At 40.8% G+C, this 25,198-nt stretch overlaps 1 protein-coding gene across 1 annotated transcript in view; it reads left to right on the top strand.

Moving 5' to 3' along the window:
- The window catches only part of GRID1 (glutamate ionotropic receptor delta type subunit 1), a 786,921-nt gene that overhangs the window by 506,424 nt on the left and 255,299 nt on the right, over positions 1 to 25,198 (top strand). Inside the window, exons 7-8 of the mRNA XM_023226082.3 lie at positions 1,452 to 1,613; positions 3,034 to 3,153. Coding sequence (XP_023081850.1) covers positions 1,452 to 1,613; positions 3,034 to 3,153 — 282 coding nt within the window. The remainder of the gene's footprint in view (positions 1 to 1,451; positions 1,614 to 3,033; positions 3,154 to 25,198) is intronic.

Raw genomic sequence — 25,198 nt, 5'->3', positions numbered from 1 at the left:
GCTGAGGGTTGTTTGTGCAACAGTTATCAGTGGGGGGCCACAAACCTGACTGAGGGTGGACACTACCTCGCCCTCACCCCCTTCCCTTCTCCTACTCCTCTCCTTTGTGCTCCAGTGTCCCTGTGGAGGGCTGGGGTGGTGTGAAGGTAACATTTGAGAACAATGCTGTGCTTCTCTCCCAGTGGGCTCCCGCTGGGCGCCTGGGAGGGCGGGTTCTGTCTTCCAGCTCCTCCACATCCAGATTGGGGTCTGTAGCCACATTCAGGAGGCTGAGCCTGGCCTGCCCACCCTGGACCCCACACATGGGTTGGGCCCCGATGCTGTAGTGTCGTTCTTCACACTGCTACCCTAGATTCTCACTCATGGCCTTGCTCTCCAGAGCTCTGAGATAGGCATGTGTCTCCTCTACCACTGAGCTCACATCAGACAACTAAGCAGAAGGGTGGTCCTCAGATGGGCACAGTTGCAAATCCCAAATGTGTTCCCTGGGTGGCAGTGGCTCCACTGCACAGCAGGCACCAGAATCCTCATCTCTTGTTACCACCGTCCTCGCTGTTACCTCGTCACTCAGGCCACCATTCACCCTAGGCCCATCCAGTGACCAGAGAAGTCTTTCTGAGCCCAGGTCTGATCTCCAGCTTCCTGTATACAGACCCAACAATGGCGTCCTTCCCCCTACAGTCACCTGTGTTGCTATTCCTCCTTAGCAAGTCCCTAAGTCTTTGCAGGGCTCAATCCCTGCTTCTCTCTTGATCCTGCTCCCTCTGTATTGTATCCATTGACACAGTCGTCTTGTGCTGCTTTCAATTCCTTTAACCCAAGGATCTGCCAATGGTGGCCCATAGGGCAAATCCAGTATATTACGTGTTTTGGAAAATAATGTTTTATTGCACATGGCTGCACCCATATGTTTATATATTGTCTATGGCTGCTTTCAAGTTATAACAGCAGGGTTGAGCAATTGCAAAAGAGACCACTAAGCCTAAAATCTTTATGAGCTGGTCCTTTACAAGAAACTCTGGTGGACTGTGCTGTACCTGGCCCTGTCTCTTGACACCTTCATGCCCTTGCAAATGCTCTGCCCTCCCTTTATCCCACTAATCCTTCAACCCTGAGCTTTCTGCTTATCCTTCCCTCCATCCTCCCTCACGTGAGTGGGTAACTTGCCTGTGTGCACATCTCAATCAGCTACAGATCAGCGTTCTCCTTGCTGATGTACAGATGCACCTCCCACTCTAGTTCCTGAGGCGGGGCAAGGCCTTATTCCATTCAGGACTCCAGAAGCTGGCTGGGTTTTTGAACGTACACCTAAAAGCCAAGGATCTTGGCATAGATACTCGGCACCACAGCTTAGTGTTGGCATCCTGCATTCCTCCTTCTTTCTGTGGGTTTCTCCAAAGCTCTCTGGAAATGCACCTGTGGAAAGGGTTTCACTGCCTCTGTTTTTGCAGATCTCCAACCTCTATCTGTATGACAGTGTTCTGATGCTGGCCAACGCCTTTCACAGGAAGCTGGAGGACCGGAAGTGGCATAGCATGGCAAGCCTCAACTGCATACGGAAGTCCACTAAGCCATGGAACGGTGGGAGGTCCATGCTGGACACCATAAAAAAGGTATGTGTGAAGGGGCACCCCCAACCTGGCCAAAGAAAGGCTGCTTCTTATACCTCTACTGTGTTCCCCTCTAGCAACTGGCCTGAAGCTAGGCTCTGTGTGGCTGCCCCAGTAGGCCCCTCCCCATTCCTCTGTCCTCGTCACTCTTCCTGTCCCAGCATCTGCAGGCCAGGTGAACTGTGGTCCACGAATACATACTATCATTACTGTCTTCAATTTAATATAAGAATTTCTGAGAGGCTAAGCAACTTGCCCTTGGCCGCAATTGTCAAGTAGGTATGAAATGGAGGCAGCTGCCTATCCCATGTCTGCAAGGTACCCCTCTATGTAGACCACCACTCCCCAAGAGAGGAGTGCACCTGTATGTGTGCTTGTGATGTATCTCATGTGCTGAGGAGGGATACTGAATTAGAAAGCTGGATTTGAAGTGAATTGAGTAATCTCTGGACCATTTTGTTAGAGTGAATTGACTTTTAGAGGTTTCAAAAGAGTATTTAGGGAAATCCATAGCATTAGGAGTTTAGTCACAATGAACTGCATGTGGTTTCAGTAGCAGTGAACATGCTGTAGTGTAGGTGAGAATCTACTACAGCCCAGGGCAGAGCCAGGGCCCCTTCTGGGCCAGGTGTTTCTGGGACTCTGTAGGCTCACAGGGACTATGAGAGATAAATCTGGATGAGAATCTCACCCTGGGCTTGGAGAGAGAAAGGGGCTTACCATGGCTCCCTCAGCCTCCTGCTGCCTCCTTCTCCTATGGAGCCCACTGAGCCAGTAGACACAGGCAGGGGGACGGTAGGAGTCTATGCTGGATGCTGTGCTTTGTACCTATTTTCTCCTTCAGTCCTTGTGGGTTCTATGATGTGGAGCTGATTAAGTTCAGGCCAAAGCTGAGAGATGGGCAATGTGCCCAAGGTGGCACAGGTGGCAAAGTCAGGATCCAAGCTTGGGACCTGGTTGTGCCCTCCAATGCACATGCTTGCTGCCCTGCAACTTAACATCATGTGTCTGATATGTCTCTTGTTGACCTTTGAATTTCCTCTTGGGTCAGGCTAAGGTGAGCCCCTGGAACTGATTGCAAGGGGAGGACTAAGCTTCAAGAGGGCAAGGAGAAAAGCTGCCACTGTTTAATCTCATGGCTAGCATGGTGCCTGGCACATAGCAGGGACTCTAAGCATATAGATGGTATGAATGACAGGTGCAAGCCTTAGGGATTTCTCCCATAAGCAAATGTCCTAGAAAGTACTGATCCTGCTCTGAGGGCCTAGGACCACCAGCCTATCTTGTCCTCATTACAGCCTGTCCATGGTCTCAAGACTGATTGCTCCCTTCTTGGTGACCACTTCCTTGCTCCTCTTAGGCTTTGGGACCCCATCCTCTACTTTAACCAGATTTTCCAATGGGTTTTTCTCCTCTTCTGCAGGGCCACATCACTGGCCTCACTGGGGTGATGGAGTTTCGGGAGGACAGTTCGAATCCCTATGTCCAATTTGAAATCCTGGGCACTACCTATAGTGAGACTTTTGGCAAAGACATGCGCAAGGTAAGCCCCAGGCTCCCTATCTTCCAATCTTCCTACTATGGTGCCACTGAAGACAGCAACAGCTACAGGATCCCTGGGCTCCCAGCAAATGTTAGTTGGCACAGATATCCTCCCTCCCAGTCTCTCTCTGCTGATGTTACCATTGGCTGGTGTTTATATAGCATGCTAGGGAGTAGGTGCAGAGAGGTTTCCAAATAGAAATTGTCACTAATGGAGTCTCTTTGAGTAGAGCAGGGGTACCTGGTAACAACTGGGTCCTACTGCTTGGATCAGGGGGGCTGCTTGGAGGCTATAAAGGACAATGTGTTTTCTCAGAGCAGTGAAATCAGCCCAACTACAGGGACAAGTGTGAATTGCGGTTGAGGCGGGAGACAGACGTTACACCCTGAGTGTCCTCCAGATCCAAGAGTGAGACAAGGCCACAAACAGAAAACGGAGCTGCAAGGAGGGTGAAAATTGGAAAATGCCAGAGCCCAGCAGAAAGAGAAATGAGAGACAGATGAGTTGAACAACTCAGAATGAGGTTTGGCTTTTTTAATTTGATGCTGGTGCTGGTGCAGGTGGCAGCCTGGGTCTTCCCAGTGATACTTTCCCTCTTCTTCCACCTCTTATAGGGGATAGAGAACAGTTTTTCAGGATTGTAGATAGTGGAGAAGTGGCCTTTTATCCAGGGTGGGGATCCCCACAGTTAAGGGGACCCATGACACCAAGAGTCTAACAGAGCTAGGACAAAGAGGCCCATATGGCAAGTAAGGGCTTGGAACAGTTATCCAACTGAAGGACCTCGGATGTGGTCACTGTGAGCCAATGTGGAGCTGATGGTGGGTATCCTGGTGTGGTCAGTGGCTGGCTGTGTCCTGGGCCCGGCCAACTCCACTGGCTTGGATGCACTTCCAGAAATAACCTGTACAGGAGAGACCAGAGATGGGACTACTCATGGTGTAGAAGACCAAGGCCACAGGGGCTTGATCTTCTCTGGAAATAATGAAAGCATTGACTGATTGGCATGTACTCAGGCACAGCCTCATGTAATCACAGACACATTCACACACTCACACATGTACACACTTCATACACTTCGAAGGAAGATGTCTCCACTAATGATGGTGCCTGGAGCATGAAGGACAGTCCTTGCAAGCAATGAGCTCTCAGCAGGGGCTGGATAAGCCCTCAGTAAAGAGCCCTCTAGCCTGACTTCAGCATTGGCTAGGAGCAGTGCTAGAGGGGGGAGGCAAAGGCTAAGTGATGTTGGGGTACTGAGAATCTGGGTGGGGGACTTCTAAGGTTTTGCTCCTGAGGGCCAGGGTAGAAAGACACATGTGTGGACTGGTGGAGGGTGTGAGAGCTGGGGAACAGGGAGGGAGCAGTGTAGAGCTCATCAGTGACAGATGGGGCAAAAGACTAGCTCACCAGGGAGAGGCTGGGATGGCCTGGGTGCATGTGTGATGGGGAGGTGGGGAATTTTTAGCCCACTCTGTGATGGAAGAGAGAGTCATGGATTGGTCATATAAATAATTGAAGTTTCAATAATTTATTGTGACACAATGTCTGACATACATGGCTTGATGACATTTTGGAGCTCAGAGGTTTGTTGGTGGCATCCTAGATGGAGCTGGCTAGCAACTATTCTGTGACTTCCCATGGAGGGCCAGGGTGTGACCTGTGATGTCCAAGAAGCCAGGGCTGGCCTATGATGTCTGTTAGGATGCCCAAAGCTGTGAGACTTGGTGAGGGGACGGGGATGGGTGGTCAGCACTGGTCTGGGTCATGACCACAAGAGATATGGGCTTGCACTGGGACTCCCACCAGGTAAGGAGGGTTCTTTCAGTCACTCGCGTATGAAAAAGCTTGCCAAGTGTAGCTGGCTGCCGAAGTAACTGTTCATATTGACCATGGTCCTGGTGCAGTTGCCTTCATCCCCAAGTCTTATTCTGAAGTTAGGTCCTGCCTGCCAGCTCCTTCCGTCTCCCACTCACTTCTTTTGGTGGGAATGCTGGTTGTGGAGGTCCCTGCCTTGTCTCAAGCAGCTGACCCTCCAGTCCTGTGCCTGGCACCCTGCTGGCCACCTCAGGTGCCTGAGAGAGGGGGAGGCACTGTGTCCTCCACTTTCTGTTTCAGGTGTCTGGGCCTTCCATGTTGCCAGGGCAACGCGCTTCAAAATCCCCGAAGCCAGTGGGAGCTGGAATCTCTCAGTATAAGGAGCTTTGAGCAGGAGGCCTGAATGTAATTGAGTTGGAAGGGAAGCTGATTTTCAAGTGGGCTTTATGTTAAAATGTATCTTTTTGTCATTTTAAAATCTGCCCTTAATAACTACATATCCTAGTTGTTATCTGTCTGCCTGGCAGCTTATCACTGCTAAGGGGAAGTTATCGGGAAAGCAGGGAATGGGATTTACTATAGCAAATGTTTGTGATGCGGCCTAGGGTGCATTAAAGCAAGTCCAGGAGGTTTCAGATGAACCAAGGAGAAGGGATTAGGACCATATCATGGGGGTAGGGCAGCATTTGAAGGCAGAGCTGAGTGGTGGTTTCGGATGGGAGATGGGGCTGTGAAGGGTGGGGCTGGAAAATCAGGGTAACTTAAAAATAAAGGACATTCACATAAGGAAGAAAAAAATTGAGGATGGGTGGCAAATTTGAGGGTAGGGTCCTGAGCCACACCAAAACAGTGCCAAGATCAGTCATCTAAGGAGTGCCCAAGGTCAGAGTCCAAGGGGTCGCAGCTCTCTTGGCCATGCAAGGTGCACAGCTGCTGGAGGAGCCGACTGGGCAGACTCCTAGATCCTGTTATGCTGGACAGGGGCAGCATTCCCTGCAAAAATTGTATATGCCATATATGAACAAATCAGACACAGACTGAGCAGTTTCTTAAGACTTAAACCAAGAGGCATCTTTTAAATTAAAGACCAATATATTTTCTTAAACTAAATACCCTGGAGGGAAATCTCAGGGAGAGTGAGTCACCCAGACATTTTAGATTAAGTAGTATCAAGAGACTGTAGATTACTCAGCCCCTTCATTGGAGGGAAGGAGTGGGTGATCGCCTTTCACTACAGGGTGCTGGACAAATACTAATTCAATTATCTCATCCAGGAAGTGTGTTCTTAGTGAATGAGCTTTGTATGGAAAAATCAAAGGTCTATGTCATCAACTTGCCGTGTAACTACTAGCAAAATATTAATTGTCTGTTTTGTACTTGGAACTGTCTGGCATGGGTCTGCCACCAGGGGAAAGGTTTGCTGGAAACTCTTCTAGCTCTCACAAGCATTGGTTTAACATTTGTCTTGGCGGGGTGGGGGGTGACATATGCTTCTTTTATCCTACTGGAGGCATATTTTTTTTCAGGGCTCAGAACTGTAACAGGACCTCTATAGATTTCTATTTGGCTTTGTTTCTCTTTGTTCAGACAGGAATCTCCAAAGGAGGATGCCATGAACATGTCCATGTAAATGTCCTTAGCTCATGATTGAGCTCTGACAGATCTGTCAGAGCCACCTGTAGTTAAGTTTCCAAAGGTGGGGTGTGTGGGAAGCTGCTAGGTGTAGGGAGCGGGCAGGAACTATTAAACATCCACAGTATCCAAAGGTACATTGTACATATGTTGTCTCATTGACCTAGGCCTTTGCTTTGCTCCTGGTTCTGCCTCTCCTGAGTTTTTGCACAACTTCCCTTTTCTGAACCTTTGTTTCTGCAGAGGAAAGTTACAGGTAATATAAGCCTACTTGTTGGATGGAGGGGTCAGTCAGTGTAATGACACTGTGCAGCACTTGGCAGTGAGAGCATGCTCATATGGCACAGGGCATCAGCTTCGGGCAAATGGGACTGTGCGTTTTCTCTGAGCGTATCTATCTCAGACTCCACAAGAGCAGAGAGACACAGGAAGGCCTAAAACACAGCTTCCAGCCTGACAGTACCCTAGACTATAGCTCCAAAGCCAAGGCCACAGATGGGAGGCTCCCTCTTGCAGCCTTGAGCTGGTACAGCTGGGATCACTCAGCTCTGTGTGCCAGGGCAGTGCCAAACTCCCCTTCTATGCCTGGCAGCAGATATCCACTCCTTTTAAAGACCAAGGGCTGTGAGGAATCTGTGGAACTTCACCTCTGATAAGATTTTATTTTCAGGGCTGTTTTGTTGTTGGTGTAATCATTGCAAGAAGAAAAACATGGTTGTCTTTTTTTTTCCCCCACAAGCATGACTTGCTTGGATAGGAGCACTAGTTATAGCCCGGAGGAAACATTTCTCCATGACCTGATTGCTGAAGCTGTCCGCCTTTCTCCATCCTAATGACACTGGTGTAGGGAACTCATTCTCTTCCACTAACTCCGGGTCCCTTGTGCTTGAAAACCCTGGGAGAATTGCCAACTGCTCGCAGGCCCTTTGAACCTCATTTTCTGTGGGTGGCATCCACTCGATTCAGTGGCTCAGTGGAGGGCAGCGGGTGTCCTTGGGCAGGAGGGTGGGGGAAGTAGGCAGAAGCATCTGGACAGCCTGTGGCTTTGTTTTATGCCTTGCATCCTGGATGAGGGAGACCCTGATGTGGTGTGAGACAACAGAGCTGCTTTCTTCTCCTTTCAAGAATCAAGTTAGGACCAAGAGAGGCTGAAGGAGTATTTTGTTCAGGGGTCAAGTTTTTCTCTGGCCCTAAAAGTCTGGTCAAGCAGGATCTTTCTGGGACCCAAATGTATTAAATATACATAGAAGCACATGTGCTGGTTGCAATAGGTGGGGAATTGGGGTCTGCACAGCTAAGTTTGGGAAAGAGAGGCCCAGAGACTGGGGAGATACATAGCACCAGCAAGCATGATGCTGTGCTGGGCTTGGAAGGCAGATTTTCTGGGAGTGAGAGGGGGTTAACAGAGGACCCAGAACATCCTTTCTGAGCTTAAGGTAATGCAGTTCTGTGACTCCCTCTCCCCTTCATCTCGCTTTCTGCTCCAACCTTCCCCAGCCAGCATTAGGGCATCACAGTCCCTTCCTGTTGGCTGGGAGCCTGCTGAGTTGAAATTTCCACCACTGCCCTTGGCTCAGCCTCCCTGTTCCAGCGATTTCCCAGGGAAATAGAAGGGCCTCATTCCCCTTTACTAGTTTAAGATGCTTCTTCTAACTTCTCTGTCAATGTTGATTCTTCATAAAAGCTGGCTTTGGATGGGAATCAAATGCCCCCCTTGATGTTGCATCCCTGGGAGAGCTTTGTGACTGCTGATAATTCACTGAGTAATAACTGCTCTTTGTGCAGCGATTGCCACGCCGTAAGACCTCAGTCCTCCCTGAGCTTGAAAGTGCATCATTAACATTCTCGTGCAGATCCACTATGCGGTGTTACAAATTGCCCCATATTCTCCGGTTCAGAAGTTGTAAGAGGTGAAGCCAGGTTGAAAAGGCTAACTCCTAATGAAGTAGAAGCTGCCTTTACCTGGTGGCTCCAGCAGTTGGTGCTAGGAGCCTGGGAAGTGGGCACAGCAGTGAGGAGGGGGATATGGGTGGAGGTGGGGCTGCGAGGATCTAGTCGGAGGACTGTGCAGTGTCTCTATTAAGCTGCTCTCATAGAGACTCCCGGCTGTGCACAGTGAGTTGCAGAAGAGAAATAAACTTGAGTCTCTTCATGGATTAACATTCTTCCAGTGTATTTTCAAAGTAAAATGTCAACTGTTCTGAACCCTTGTGCAGAACTATTTTTGACAGAGCCGAGAACTGAAACAAACACTGCTGCTTCATCCCAGTAAAGAAATAAGGAAAAGATGCAATTAAGTATTTCATTTTAGGTAGCGTTTTATCAATACATACCCATTAAGAGTAGAATGTTCAGAAAATACAGATAAATGAAAGGAAGAATGTAAAACTCAGCTACAATCTTTAAACCAAGAAATAAATACTGTTAATGTTTCTGGTGTATTTTCTTGTTTTTTTTTTTCTCCCTCTGTATATAGAGATCATGATATGTATATTTATTAAATTGCTATTTATTGTAATATATTTTATATCCTGACCTTCCTACAAAATGTTATATTGGTAATAGTTTCTCATTTCTTTGTGCTTTACAACTGTGATTTTTTCAGTGGAAATACAGTACTCAACTTCCAGGCAGCCATCATTTATTGCATCTTCCTATCTGATGAATATTTAGGTATTTTCACCACATTTATTATAGAATAGTGTTGTCATGAGCATCTAAAATACATACAGTTTTAATTATATCTATATTTACTTCCATATTATATTTTTTAAGAAGTAGAATTACCAGAACAAGAATATTAATTCTTTTAGGCTCCTAATGTACGTGATACGTATTTTCAAATTGATTATAGAAAGGCCTAATAACTTTCACATCCATGAGTAGTATATAAAGTCTATGTTATATGCTAAAAAATATGGTTAATATATATTAAGCATTTTTGCTAGTTTGGTAGCAGGATGAAAAAGCGATATACTAGATTTGCATTTCTTGTGAGATTGTACATTTTAAAGTATAATTATTGGTCGTTTGTATTTCACATTTTTGTAAATTATACCTCAGGTTCTTTGCACATTGTAAACCTATATAACCTCTCTTTCAGAAAGGAATTGATAGTTATTTGTGTTCAATATTTTGTTCCAATAAATAGTTTGACTTTGAATTAAGTATTTTCACATACAGACATTAAAAAATGCATGTGGTCAAATAATTAGATTATCCGTTTGCATTTTTTTATATTTGCGTTTTTTAGAAACTTATACCCAATTCGCAAAGTAGATACTGTTTACTCATACTTTCTTCCAGTTATTTTTGTGGTTTGATTTTTTTTTTTCCAACAAAATCTACCATCTAACTGGGATGGATTTGGGATAAATTGTGACATGATGTCCTAGCTTTTACATTTTTTCACTAAATGGTTTCTACTACCATTTATACAGCAGACCTTCATTTCCCTATTGACTTGAATATCATATTTTATTATAAGCTATATAAATTTGCATATCTCCTCATTGATTTTTAGAAATTATTAATCATTTTTCTTTTTTCTCTCAGCTTAAATTTAATTCACATTTGTACATTTTCAGAATGTGCTTGTCTTCAGGTAACAGAATGTCCACCTTAAGTGGATTACACAATAAGAAAGACTTACTATCTCACATTAAAGAGGACTGCAACTAGGAAGGCTTCAGGGTTGGCCAATTCAGCCATTCATTGCTGAGCCCAAAGGCCCAGGTCTTTTTCATATCTCAACTTGGCTGTTCTCAGGCCACAGTCTTAAATTTTCTCATAATGTCAGAATGACTGTGGCAGTTCAAACTGTCATACGCAGAAAGATAGCAGTAAGTAGAAGAAGAGTACTCTTTTCTGTGTGTCTCCATTCTGTAAGTGAAGAGCCCTTTCCTAGAAATTGGTCCTGGCTTACTGTGCTATTTTATATCTTTTTTGTTGTTGTTGTTATAGCAGGTGAGGGTTTCCTGTTAGATGCATAAGTAACATTGGCAGAATTTCTATCTCAGATGCTTGTGTTCAGCTTGTGTTAGGCTTGTGCTCTTTTCATAACATGGAAAAGAAATTGCTCATTCTTTTGTACTTGCATAGACAGAGCTCCTGAACGTTGGAAAGAATTTGACTGTACAATTTTCTGGACTAGTTGCTGGTTTTGGAGATATTACTTTTGTATCTTGGAAACTTTCTTTCCTGGTTTCTACATTTCATTTAATCATTTTTAGTAATCTGCTTCACTGAAAATCTTGCAGTTCACTGGAATTTTCAAATTCATTACTTACAGCTCTATATAGTACTTGTAAACAATTTTAAAAATACTGAGCTGTTGACATAACTCCTTCTTCATTCCTATTATTACATATTTGTGTTGTCTTGCTTTATTTTTTGATTAGACTTGACAGCAGATTTTTCTATTTTTTTTTTCAAAGAACTAGGTCTAATTTGTTTAATCATTTTTTGTATTTTTTTTCTGCCTGCCTGCTACATAATAGTTGTTTTATTGTTATTTACCACTTTTTGAGACACAGTGTCACTCTGTTGCTGAGGCTGGAGTGCAGTGGCACAATCATGGCTCACTGCAACCTCTGCCTCCTGTGTTCAAGTGATTCTTGTGCGTCAGGCTCACGAGTAGCTGAGTAGCTGGGACTACAGGCACATGCCACTATGCCCAGCTGATTTTAATAGAGATGGAGTTTCACCATCCTGGTGACACTGATTTCAAACTCCTAGCCTCAAATGATCTGCCTCCTCAGTCTCCCAAAGTACTGGGATTACAGGTGTGAGCCACTGCACCTGGCCAATTTTATTGCTATTTTTAAAAACTTTTTATATGAGGTGTTAGCTAATTTATTTTTATTCTTTCTTGTTTTGGAATGTCTTGTTTTATTCTGAATATAGTTGTGACTGAATTCTTAATGGTTTTGCTAATATAAACTGAAGCATAAACCTCATACAGAAAAATGTTGAAATCTTATATGAATCACAGTGAATTTTCAAAAGTGAACATGCCCACACAGGCAACACTTACATCAAAGAACGTCACCAGCACCCTCAGAGCTCTCCCCTGTGCACCCCTTTAGTCACCACACCCACCAAATGGAACCAGTTTTGATATCTAATGACCTTAATTAGGTTTTTCCTGTTTTTAACTTGAGTATCAGTGATATCAAATGTTCCATACTCTTTCGTATCTTACTTCTTTTGCTCAACATTGTGTTAGTAGGATTCATTATTATTGTTGTATGTAGTTTTAGAGAATTCATTATTGTGTTTTACAAGGAAAGTTTTATTATCATACAGGTATAGAAGGCCAACAAATCAGGAGATGACTGCCATTGAAAAGATAGGTTGTTACTCACAGTTCCCCAGAGGAGCATGCACCACACACTAGACAGGACCACAGGGTCAGTCAGGAGATGGAGGAAAACCTAAGCAAGCTTCATACTTATTTTTCAAGATTGACTTGGTGATTCTTGACTCTTTGCATTTTCTTATACATTTTAAAATTAGATTTTTATTTTCCACAAAAAAATTTGGGATTTTGACTGAGATTGCCTTGACTCTTGATCAATTTGGGAAGTGTTAATAATGTCTTACCAATATGGAGTAATGTAATTCATGAATATAGTATACCCCTCAATTTATTTATGGCTTCTTCAGTTTCTCTCAGTAAAGTTTTTAGCTTTCACTGTAGAGATCTAAATAACTTTTGTTTGATTTATTCCTGGATATTGATTTATGATTATATGTAGTAAATTTCAAATTGATTTTTCTACTTGTTACTGTGTGTATATAGAAATGGAATTGGCTTTGTATATCAAACTTATTTCCAGTGAACTAACTGTATTTGCTAATTTATTTTACTAGTTTACCTTTAGATTATTTTAGATTTTCTGTATACACAATCATGTCATCTATAACTAATAAAACTCCTATATTTGCATTTCTAATTGCCATTATTATTATTATTTTTTGAGACAGAGTCTCTCTCTGTTGCCCAGGCTGGAGTGCAGTGGCACGATCTCGGCTCACTGCAAGCTCCGCTACCTGGATTCACACCATTCTCCTGCCTCAGCCTCCCAAGTAACTGGGACTACAGGCACCCGCCACCACTCCCGGCTAATTTTTCGTATTTTTGGTAGAGACGGGGTTTCACCATGTTAGCCAGGATGGTCTCAATCTCCTGACCTCGTGATCCACCTGCCTCAGCCTCCCAAAGTACTGAGATTACAGGCGTGAGCCACCACGCCTGGCCTCTAATTGTTATTTTTTTTATTTCTTTCTCCTGTCTTGTTGCATTAGTTAGGGTCTTTAGTTCAAGTTAAATAGATGTAATAACAGTGGATGTCTTTATTTTGTTCTTGATGTCAGAATATAATTTGTAATAATTTATTCTTTAATATGTTTGCTACATAATTTTGGTTTAATGTTCTTTTTTCAGATTAAGAAAATTCGCTTGAATTCCTAGTTTACTAATAGTGTTATCAAGAATGAGTGTTACATTTATTTAAAGGCTATTTTGCATCTATCAAGATAATTATATAATTTTTATTCTTGCTCTTTCCTGTTAATATGATAAATTATGTGGATATATTCCTTTTTGATGGTGCTCATTTCTCTTTATTGCACAAATATCATACCATACCATACTGTTATTATTATTTTATAGTATATTCCAATATTTGCTAAGTTTGATACCATCTAATTTATCTTCCTTTTCAGAATATTTTACAATTAAATTTTTATTTTGAGTTGGTATAGATTTACATGCAGTTTTAATAAATAGTGTAGAGAGATCCAGCATACCCTTTATTCAGTTTCCTCAGGGGTAACATCTTGAGATGCAATAACACAATAAGGATACTGACATTGATACAACCTATGGATCTCATTCAGATCCACATTTTCCTAGTTTCATTTGTGTGTATGTGTCTGTGTATATTTAGTTGTATTCAGTATTTTCCTGTGTGAGCTGATATATCCACTACCACATCCAACACACAGTTCTGTTACCAAGAAGATTCCTTCCCCATTTGCTCTTTTATGACCACATGGACCTCACTCATACCTCCCTGCCCTTCTTGTTCCTACCTCCTGATAATCATAGTATTCTCTATTCTCCATTTCTAAAATTTTGTCATTTAAAAATGATTGAGTCATATAGTAGTATAATTTTTATTGGCCTTTTCTCACTCTAGAAAAAAAGGCATAATTTTCTCGAGGTTCCATCCAAGTTGTTGCATGTGTGAAGAGTTTCTCCCTTTTATTGTTGAGTATTATTTCAAAGAATGGATGTGTCCCTATTTGTTTAACCATCCACCCATTGAAGAACATCTGAATTGCTTGCAGTTAGGGCAATTATGAATAAAGCCACTATGAACATTTGTGTGCAGGTTTTCCGGGATAAATGCCCAAGAGTGCAATTGCTGTGTCATATGGTAATTACATGTGTAGTGTTAAAAAAAAAAAAATAACAGCCGAACTGTTTTCTAGAGTAGCTGTACCATTTTATACTTCAGCCATGAAATGCATAAGAAAATGCCTCTACATCCTCACCTGCATTTTGTGTTATCACTATTTTGTGTTTAATAATTGCACAGAGATATCTTATTGTGGCTTTAATTTGCACTTCACTGATAGTCAGTAGTGTTGAAATTTTTTTATGTGCATATTTGCCTGTTTGCCATCTGGATATCCTCTTCAGTGAAATGTCTGCCCAAGTCTTTTGACTGTTTTTCTAAGATGATTGCTTATATTGTACTGTTGAGTTTTCAGAATTCTTTATATATTCCAGATACTAGTCTTTTAATGGATATATAGTTTGCAATCATTTTATTGCAATTTGTAATTGGCTTTTCCTTTTCTGTTGACTTTTTGCAGAGCTAAAGTTTTACATTTTAATGAGGCTAAGTGTATCAATTTTTTCTTTTTATATATCATGCTTTTGGTGTCAAGTCTAAGAATTTTTTGCCTATCCCTATATTCCAAAGATTTTCTCCTATTTTTTTAAAGTTTGATATTTTCATATTTTTAAGTCTATAATCCATTTTGAATTAATTATTTTAGACATTGTGATGTTTAGGTTGAAGTTCATTTTTTTGCCTATAGGTATCCAATTGCTTCACCACCATTTGTTTAAAAGACAGTCCATCCTCCATTGAATTGCTTTTGGATCTTTGCCATAAATCATTTTGGCATATTTGTGTGGGTCTATTTTTGGGTTCTCTAGTCTATCCCATTGATCAGTGTGCCTATCTTTATGACCCTGTGTTGATTACCAAAATGTTTTATACATTGTTGGATTGTATTTGCTAAGACATTATGGGGGATATTGCTATTCTGAATTCATGAGAATATTGAGGTTTAGGGTTTTTTTTTTTTTTTTTTTTGCTGTTGTACTATCATTGTCTGCTTTAGGCATCAGGGTAGTATTAGCCTCATAAAATATGTAGGAAAACATTTGGTTTTCATCTTTTGGAAGAGGTTGTGTAGAATTTGGTTTTAATTCCTTAAATGTTTGATGTAGTCCTCCAGTAAAATCATTATAGCCTGGGGGTTTCTTTTACAGGAGCTCTTAAATTACAAATTAAATTTCTCCAATGGTTATTGGGATATTCAGATTATCTATTTCATCATGGTTGACTTCTGGTAGTTTGTAGGAAATAATTGGTCATTTCTTCTAACTTGTTAAATTTATGAGTGTAATGTCGTTTGTATTTTCTTTTATTGTTTAAAGGGCTACAGCATCTGTAATAGTATCTCTTGTGTTATTCCTGACATTTGTGATTTGTCTTTTCTTTATTATTATTTTTGTTAGTCTTGTTAGAGGTTTATCAATTTTATCGATTTTTTCAATTCTTATTTTAAGTTCAAGTTTACATGTTTAGGTTTGTTACATACGTAAATGTGTGTCATAGGGGTTTGTTGTACAACCGGGTATTAAGCCCAGTACCCATTAGATATTTTTCTGATCTTCTCCCTCATCCCATTCCCCTACTCTCTAATAGGCCTCAGTGTGTGTTTTCCTCTATGTATCCACATGTTCTCATCATTTGGCTGCCACTTATAAGTGAGAACATGCAGTATTTGATTTTCTGTTTCTATTCTGCTAAGGATAATGGCCTCCAACTCCAACCATGTCCTTGTAAAGGACATGATCTTATTCTTTTATGTGGCTGCATAGTATTCTAGGGTATATATGTACCACATTTTCTTTACCAGTCTAACATTGATGGACATTTAGGTTAATTCCATGTCTTTGATATTGTGAATTGTGCTGTAGTGAACATACATATGCATGTGCTTTTATAATAGAACAATTTATACTCTTGGGGTATATACCCAGTAATGGGATTACTGGGTTGAATAGTATTTCTTTCTTTAGGTCTTTGAGGAATTGCTACACTCTCTTCCACAATGGTGGAACTAATTTACACTCCCAGTAACAGTACATAAGTATTCCCTTTTCTCCACAACCTCGCCATCATCTGTCATTTTTGACTTTTTAATAATAGCCATTTTGATTGGTGTAAGATGGTATCTCATTGTGCTTTTAATTTGCATTTATTTAATGATCAGTGATGTTGGGCTTTTTTTCATATTATTTTTGGCTACCTGTATGTCTTCCTTTGAAAAGCGTCTGTTCTAGGGTTTTTATGGTATTAGGTCTAACATTTAAGTCTCTAATCCATCTTGAATTAATTTTCATATAAGGAGTAAGGAAAGGATCCAGTTTCAGCTTTCTACTTATGGCTAGCCAATTTTCCCAGCACCATTTATTAAATGGGGAGTCCTTTCCCCATTTCTTGTTTCTCTAAGGTTTGTCAAAGATCAAATGGCTGTAGATGTGTGGTATGTGGTACCATTCAGGACATAGGCATGGGCAAGGACTTCATGTCTAAAACACCAAAAGCAACTGCAGCAAAAGCCAAAATTGATAAATGGGATATGATTAAACTAAAGAGCTTGTGCACAGCAAAAGAAACTATCATCAGAGTGAACAGGAAACCTACAGAATGGGAGAAAATTTTTGCAATCTACTCATCTGACAAAGGGCTAATATCCAGAATCTACAAAGAACTCAAACAAATTTACAAGAAAAGAACAAACAACCCCATCAAAAAGGGGGCAAAGGATATGAACAGACATTTCTCAAAAGAAGACATTCATACAGCCAACAGACACATGAAAAAATGCTCATCATCACTGGCCATCAGAGAAATGCAAATCAAAACCACAATGAGATACCATCTCACACCAGTTAGAATGGCAATCATTCAAAAGTCAGGAAACAACAGGTGCTGGAGAGGATGTGGAGAAATAGGAACACTTTTACACTGTTGGTGGGAGTGTAAACTAGTTCAACCATTATGGAAAACAGTATGGCGATTCCTCAAGGATCTAGATCTAGATGTACTGTATGACCCAGCCATCCCACTACTGGGTATATACCCAAAGGATTATAAATCATGCTGCTATAAAGACACATGCACACGTATGTTTATTGCGGCACTATTCACAATAGCAAAGTCTTGGAATCAACCCAAATGTCCATCTGTGACAGACTGGATGAAGAAAATGTGGCACATATACACCATGGAATATTATGCAGCCATCAAAAAGGATGAGTTTGCGTCCTTTGTAGGGACATGGATGCAGCTGGAAACCATCATTCTTAGCAAACTATCACAAGAAGAGAAAACCAAACACCGCATGTTCTCACTCATAGGTGGGAACTGAACAATGAGATCACTTGGACTTGGGAAGGGGAACATCACACATCGGGGCCTATCATGGGGGGGGAAGGGGGAGGGATTGCATTGGGAGTTATACCTGATATAGATGACAAATTGATGGGTGCTGACGAGTTGATGGGTGCAGCACACCAACATGGCACAAGTATACATATGTAACAAACCTGCACGTTATGCACATGTACCCTAGAACTTAAAGTATAATAATAAAAAAAAAAGAAAAGAAAAGCGTCTGTTCATGTTCTTTGCCCACGTTTTAATGTTTTCTTTTTGATAAATTTGTTAAAGTTCCTCATAGATACTAAATATTAGACCTTTGTGAGATGCGTAGCTTGCAAAAATGTTATCTCATTCTGTAGGTTGTCAGTTTACCCTATTGGTGCAGAAGCTCTTTAGTTTAATTAGATCCCATTTGTCAATTTTTGCTTTTGTTGCAATAGCTTTTGGCCTCTTTGTCATGAAATCTTTGTTCATACCTATGTCCTGAATGATATTACCTAGGTTGTCTTAGAGAGTTTTTGGAGTTTTGGGCTTTACATATAAATTTTTAATCCATATTGAGTTAATTTTTACATATGGTGAAAGGAAGGGGTCCAGTTTCAATCTGCATATGACTAGCCAGTTATTCCAGCACCATTTATTGAATAGGGAATTTTTCCCTATTGCTTGTTTTTGTCAGGTTTGTTGAAGATCAGATAGTTGTATGTGTGTGGACTTATTTGTGGGTTCTCTGTTCTATTCTTTTGGTATAGATGTCTGCTTTTGTACCAGTACCATGCTGATTTGGTTACTGTAGCCGTATAGTATGGTTTGAAGTAGGGTACCCTGATGCCTCCAGCTTTGTTCTTTTTGCTTAGGATTGCCTTGCATGCTCTTTCTAGTTCTGTGAAGAATCTCAATGGTAGGTTAATAGGAATAACATTGAATCTATAAATTGCCTGGGCAGTATGGCCATTTTAGCAATATTGATTCTTTCTATCCATGAGCATGAATTTTTTTTTTTCATTTGTTAATGTCATCTCTTATTTCTGTGAGCAGTGTTTTGTAGCTCTCTTTGTAGAGATATTTCACTTCCTTGGTTAGCTGTATTCCTTGGTATTTTATTCTTTTTCTGGCAATTGTGAATGTCAGTATGTTCCTGATTTTGCTCTCTGCTTTACTGTGCTTGATGTATAGGAATGCTAGTGATTTTTGCACATTGATTGTTGTACCCTAAGACATTGCTGAAATTCTTTATCAGTTTAAGAAACTTTTGATTGGAGTCTATGTGGTTTTCTAAATATAGGATCATATCATCTGCAAACAGGGATAGTTTGACTTCTCCTCCTCCTATTTGGATGCCCTTTATTTCTTTCTCTTGTTTGATTGCCCTGGCCAGGGATTCCAATACTATGTTGAATAGAAGTGGTGAGAGAGGGCATCCTTGTCTTGTGCCAGTTTTCAAGGGGAATGCTTCCAGTCTTTGCCTATTCAGTATGATGATGGCCATGGGTTTTTTATATACAGCTCTTATTATTTTGAGGTTCAAGGATATTGGTCTCAAATTTTCTTATTTGGTTGTATCTCTTCCAGGTTTTGGTATCAAGATGGTGCTGGCCTCATAGAATGAGATAGGGAGGAGTCCCTTCTCCTCCTCAATTTTTTAGAACAATTTCAGTAGGAATAGTACCAGCTCTTCTTTGTACATCTGGTAGAATTCAGCTGTGAATCTCTCTAGTCTTAAGCTTTTGGGGTTGATAGGCTATTTATTATGGCCTCAATTTCAGAGCTTGTTATTAGTTATCCAGGGCTCAATTTCTTCCTGGTGCAGTCTTGGGAGGGTGTATGTACCACAAATTTATCCATTTCTTCTAGATTTTCTAGCTCATGTGCATAGAAATGTTCGTAATATTCTCTGATGGTTGTTTGTATTTCTGTGGAGTCAATGGCAATATGCTGCTTTTATTTCCGATTGTGTTTATTTGAATTTTCTCTGTTTTCTTCTTGTCTAACTGGCATCTATTTAATTTAATTTTATATTTTTCACAAAACCAGCTCCTGTATTCATTGATCATTTGAATGGTTTTCCTTCAGTTTAGCTTTGATTTTGGTTATTTCTTTTTTTCTGCTAGCTTTGTGATCTGTTTGCTTTTGGTTCTCTAGTGTTTTTAGTTGTAATGTTAGGTTGTTAACTTGAGATCTTTCTAACTTCTTCATGTGGGCATTTAGTGCTATAAATTTCACATTCCAGTACCTTAGTTGTGTCTCAGAGGTTCTGGTACATTGTGTCTTTGCCTTATTAGTTTCAAATAACTTCTTGATTTCTGCTCTAATATTATTATTTACCAGAAAGTCCATTCATACAATCCATGTAATTGGATGCTTTGGAGTAAATTTCTTTGTCTTGATTTCTAATTTAATTACACTGTGGTATGAGAGACTATTATAATTTTGATTCTTTTGCATTTGCTGATCAGTGTTTTACTTTGCATTATGTGGTCAATTGTAAAATATGTTCCATGTGGCAATGAGAAGATGTTTACTCTGTTGTTTTGGGGTAGAGAGTTCTGTAGATATCTATAAGTTCTGTTTGATCCAGTGCTGAGTTCAGGTCCTGAATATCTTCATTTCCTCTCTCAGTGCTCTGTCTAATATTGTCAAAGGGGTGTTAAAGTCTCCCACTATTATCGTGGGAGAGTCTGAGTCTCTTTGAATGTCTCTAAGAACTTGCTTTATGAGTCTGGGTGATCCTGTGCTGGATGGATAATATATATTTAGGATAGTCAGATCTTCTCACTGAATTGAACACTTTACCATTATGCAGTGTACTTCTTTGTCTTTTTTGATCTTTATTGGTTTAAAGTCTGTTTTGTCAGAAACAAGGATTGCAACCTCTGCTTTTTTCTGTTTTCCATTTGCTTGGTAGATTTTTTTCCTTTCTTTATTTTCAGCCTATGTGTGTCACTGCGTGTGAGATGGGTCTCTTGAAGACAGCATAGCAATGGGTCTTGGTTCTTTATCCAGCTTGCCACGTGTGCCTTTTAATTGTGGGCTTTTAGATTATTTATATTTAAGGTTATTATTGATATGTGTGGATTTTATCTTGTCATTGTGATATTAGCTGGTTATTATGCAGACTTGTTTGTGTGGTTGCTTTATAATGTCACTAATCTATGTACTTCAGTGTATTTTTGTAGTAGCTGGTAAGTCTTTTTTTCCATATTTAGTGCTTCCTTCAAGAGCTCTTGTAAGGCAGTTCTGGTGGTAACAAATTCCCTCAGCATTTTCTTATCCGGAAATGCTCCTTTGCTAATGAAGCTTAGTTTGGCTGGGTATGAAATTCTGGATTGGGAATTTCTTTCTTTAAGAATGTTGAATATCAGTGCCCAATTTCTTCTGGCTTGTAGGATTTCAACTGAGAGTTCTGTTGTTAGTCTGATGAGTGCTTCCCTTTGTAGGTGACCTGGCCTGTTCCTCTAGCTACTTTTAACATTTTTTCTTTCATTTTAACCTTCGATAATCTGATGATTATGTGTATTAGGGATGATCTTCTTGTGAACTATCTGACTGGGGTTCTCTACATTTCCTGAATTTGAATGTTAACCTCTCTAGCTAGGTTGGGGAAGTTCTTATGGATGATATCCTGGAATATATTTACCAAGTTGGTTCCATTCTCTGCATCTCTTTCAGGTACACAAGTCAGTCATAGGTTTGGTCTCTTTACATAATCCCATATTTCTTGATGGTGTTATTCATTCCTTTTTATTCATTTTTCTCTGTTTTTGTCTGCTTGTCTTTTTTTAGAAAGGCAGTCTTCAGGCTTTGAGATTCTTTCCACCTTTTGGTCTCTTCTGCCATTAGTACTTGTGATTGCATTATGAAATTATTGTAGTGTGTTTTTCAGCTCTATAAGGTCAGTTATATTCTTCTCTAAACTGCCTATTTTGTCTGTCAGTTCCTGCAATGTATTATCATGATTTTTAGCTTCCTTAAATTGGGTTTCAACCTACTCCTGTAGCTTAATGAGCTTTGTTCTTATCCATATTCTGAATTCTATTTCTGTCATTTCAGTCACCTCAGCCTCAGCCTGGTTCTGAACCCTTGCTGGAGAGATGATGTGGTCATTTGGAGGAAAGAAGACACTCTGGCTTTGAGTTTTCAGCATTCTTGTGCTGATTCTCATCTTTGTGGGCTTATCTACCTTCAGTCTTTGAGGTTATTGACCTCTGGATGTGTTTTTTTTTTTTTTTTTTTTTTTTTTCCTTTTGTCCTATTCAATGACCCTGAGGACTTGATTATGGTATAAGGTAGATTCACTAACTTGCTTTATTTCTGGGAGATTTTCAGGAGCCATTGACCAGCTCCCAACTCCTAGACTGCATGCTTTGACTCTGGAGAACTTGTATTGGGCCCCAACTTTGTTCTCTGGCTCCTAGAGGCTTGGAGTCCACTGTGCTGGGAGTGCCAAGGTGCAACAGCTGCAACAGAGTGCTAGCATGTGCAGGGGTGCCTGCCTCACTGTGGGCATTCACCACAGTGGCAGAGGCAAGACAGCCGGTAGTAGGAGGGACCCTGATGGAGACTATGTGCACTGTTGTGCTGGAGGTGGAGTTGGTTTGGGATAAGATGCTGGCTGGCATAGGTCTAGGTGCTTTCTGTATGCCCCCCAAGCTAGAGTGATCACTCAGGTTGTGGGAGGATCCCTTGTTCTCTGTGCAGCATTAGCACAAGTATGGGACACTAGTGGAGGCAGGGCTTGCTGACTGTGTGCCACAAAGGCTCTGTCTGCAGTGACAGTTGGTGGTGGTGGGGGGACAAACTGCACTCCCACATGCTGGCAGGGCAAGTAAAGCAAAACCCACCTATGCAGACACATGCTAACAATGTGATGTGAGGGGTTGCTGTGGGCTCAGGGAAAGCTGCAGTATGGGGAGGTGGCATGTGGGCTGGTGTGAAGCCACAGGAGCTACTTCTCTGGAGCTCTCCACCTGTCAGGCTTGGTTCTTTGGTGCAGAAGCTATGGTGTGTGCCCCCAGGGCACCTGACACTGCCTTATAAGCAGGCATGGTGATGCTGGGGCCCCAGGAGAGGTAAGCAGGCCGAGGAGTGCTCAGGTTGGACAAGTCCTGTTTGATGTGCAAGACCACCCTACAGAGATCAGGTCTGACAGTTCCCCTAAAGCTAAAGTCTCTTATTTAGGAGCAAGTTGAGCCTAGGGGGATAGCTGTCCCTGGCCATGCTCCATTACAGCTGCCCCTACACCAAACCCTCTGTACTCTGCATCAGCTGGCTGCTGCCCCACTACTTCTCTAAGCAGCAGTCCCTGCTATCTCAAGTGTCTGTGGTAGTCAAGGGGTCCCCTCCTGCCTGGGATCCAGAGGCCTGTGGTGAGAGTGGGTTGCTCCTTGCCAGTTCAATTCATCCATTCCCCTAGAGCTGATGTGGGTCAAAAATGAATCCCAGTGCTGAGTAGCCCTTGTGGGGTTCACAGCTTTCTCCCTCTTCAATCTAGGTTCTGTGTCTTTCCTCCATTCACTCTTGGTGCCTTCCCTCTGAAGATCTGTTAAAACCATACCCGTCATTTCCATCCCTCCATGGGAGCTATTCTACTTGTCAACATCTAATTGGTCATCTTGTCCTCCCCTCCTTTATTGAATTTTGAAGAACAGTATTCTGTTTCATTTTTAAAATTATTTTTCTATTTTAAATTTTAATAATTTCTGCTCTCATCTTTTATTATTTCTGCTTGCTATGAATTTATTTTGCTTTTTTTTACTCCTTGAAGTTGAACCTTAGATTATTTGAGACATTTACGTTTTTCTTTATTTTCTTTTTCTTTTTTTTGTTAGTTCTCAAAATTGCTGTTTTCCTGTTATTTCTGTTTTTTTTTTTTTTTAAATTATACTTTAAGTTCTAGGGTACATGTGCACAACATGCAGCTTTGTTACATATGTATGCTTGTGCCATGTTGGTGTGCTGCACCCATCAACTCATCAGCACCCATCAACTCGTCATTTACATCAGGTATAACTCCCAATGCCATCCCCCCTCCCCCATAATAGGCCCCAGTGTGTGGTGTTCCCCTTCCAGAGTCCAAGTAATCTCATTGTTCAATTCCCACCTATGAGTGAGAACACGCGGTGTTTGGTTTTCTGTTCTTGTGATAGTTTGCTGAGAATGATGGTTTCCAGCTGCATCCATGTCCCTACAAAGGACACAAACTCATCCTTTTTTATGGCTGCATAGTATTCCATGGTGTATATGTGCCACATTTTCTTCATCCAGTCTGTCACTGATGGACATTTGGGTTGATTCCAAATCTTTGCTATTGTGAATAGTGCCACAATAAACATACGTGTGCATGTGTCTTTACAGCAGCATGGTTTATAATCCTTTACCCAAAGGATTATATATCCCCAGTAATGGGATGGCTGGGTCATATGGTATTTCTAGTTCTAGATCCTTGAGGAATCGCCATAATGTTTTCCACAATGGTTGAACCAGTTTATTAGAACTATTTTGGCTGCATTTTATATAATTTAATATGTTGCATTTCATTTATATTCAGTTCTATATATTTTCTAAAAATTTCCTATTTGATTTATGGCTTAGGTTAAAACTGTACTGTTACTTTCCACATGTTTAAGGATCATCCTTTTGTTTTTCTCTTACTGAATTCTAGTCTGATTCCATTATAATCAGATAACATACTCTGTATGATATCAGTTCTTTAAAATTTATTGAAGTCTCTTTATTGTTTAGGATATGATCTATCTTGGTGAATAATCAGTGCACAGTTGAAAAGATGTATATTCTGCTGATATTGGGATAAATGTTCTATATGTGTCAATTAGATACTATTGGTTGATTGTTGTATTAGTCTGTTCTCACACTGCTAATAAAGACATACCCAAGACTGAGTAATTTTTAAAGGAAAGAGGTTTAGTTGATTGACTCACAGTTCCACATGACTGGGGAGGCCTCACAATCATGGTGGAAGGCAAAGGAGGAGCAAAATCGTATCTCACATGGTGGTCGGCAAGGGAGATTGTGCAGGGGAAGTCCCATTTATAAAATCATCAGATCTCATGAGACTTATTCACTACCATGAGAACAGTATGAGGGAAATTGCCCCCATGATTCACTTATCTTCACCTGGCCCCACCCTTGGCATGTGGGTATTATTACAATTAATGGTGAGATTTGGGTGGGGACACAGCCAAACCATATCAATTGTGTTGTTCAGAGTTTCAATATCCTTGTCAATCTATTGGTTCTATCAGATGCCGAGATGGGGTTGTTGATGTCCCCAACTATAATTGTGGATTTGTCTATTTTTCTTCTCAGCTTTATCAGTTTTTTCTTTGTGCATTTTGAAGATCTGTTGTTTGGAGCATGCACATTTAGGATCATTATGTCTTCCTGATGGATTTTTCCTTTTAAAATTTTGTAATGCCCCTCTTTATCTCTATTGATTTTATTTACCTGATATTAAAATAGTCACTCCTACTTTTTAAAAATTAATGTTTGCATGGTATATTTTTGAATTTTTTGACATTAACCCCCCATGTTATTGCCTTTGAAGTAACTTTTTTTGCAAACAGCATTTAGTTAGATTTTTAAAAACTCTATTCTTCCCATTTTTGCCTTTTAATTGGCATATTTACATCCTTAAGATAATTATTGTTGTTTTAGCATTTAAGTAAGTGCTATATCATAATTGTTTATTTCCTCTGTTTTTAATTTGTCTGTTTCTCTTTTCTTACTTTCTTGTGGGCTATTTGCATATTTTAATGATTCAATATTGATATATTTATAGTGTTCCTTAGTGTATATCTCTGTGGAGTTTTCTTAGT

This window comes from Piliocolobus tephrosceles, chromosome 9, assembly GCF_002776525.5.
Source record: "Piliocolobus tephrosceles isolate RC106 chromosome 9, ASM277652v3, whole genome shotgun sequence".
Classification (NCBI taxonomy): Eukaryota; Metazoa; Chordata; class Mammalia; order Primates; family Cercopithecidae; genus Piliocolobus; species Piliocolobus tephrosceles.
Note: the sequence above shows the minus strand (reverse complement) of the source record. Positions and strands in the feature narration are given on the sequence as shown.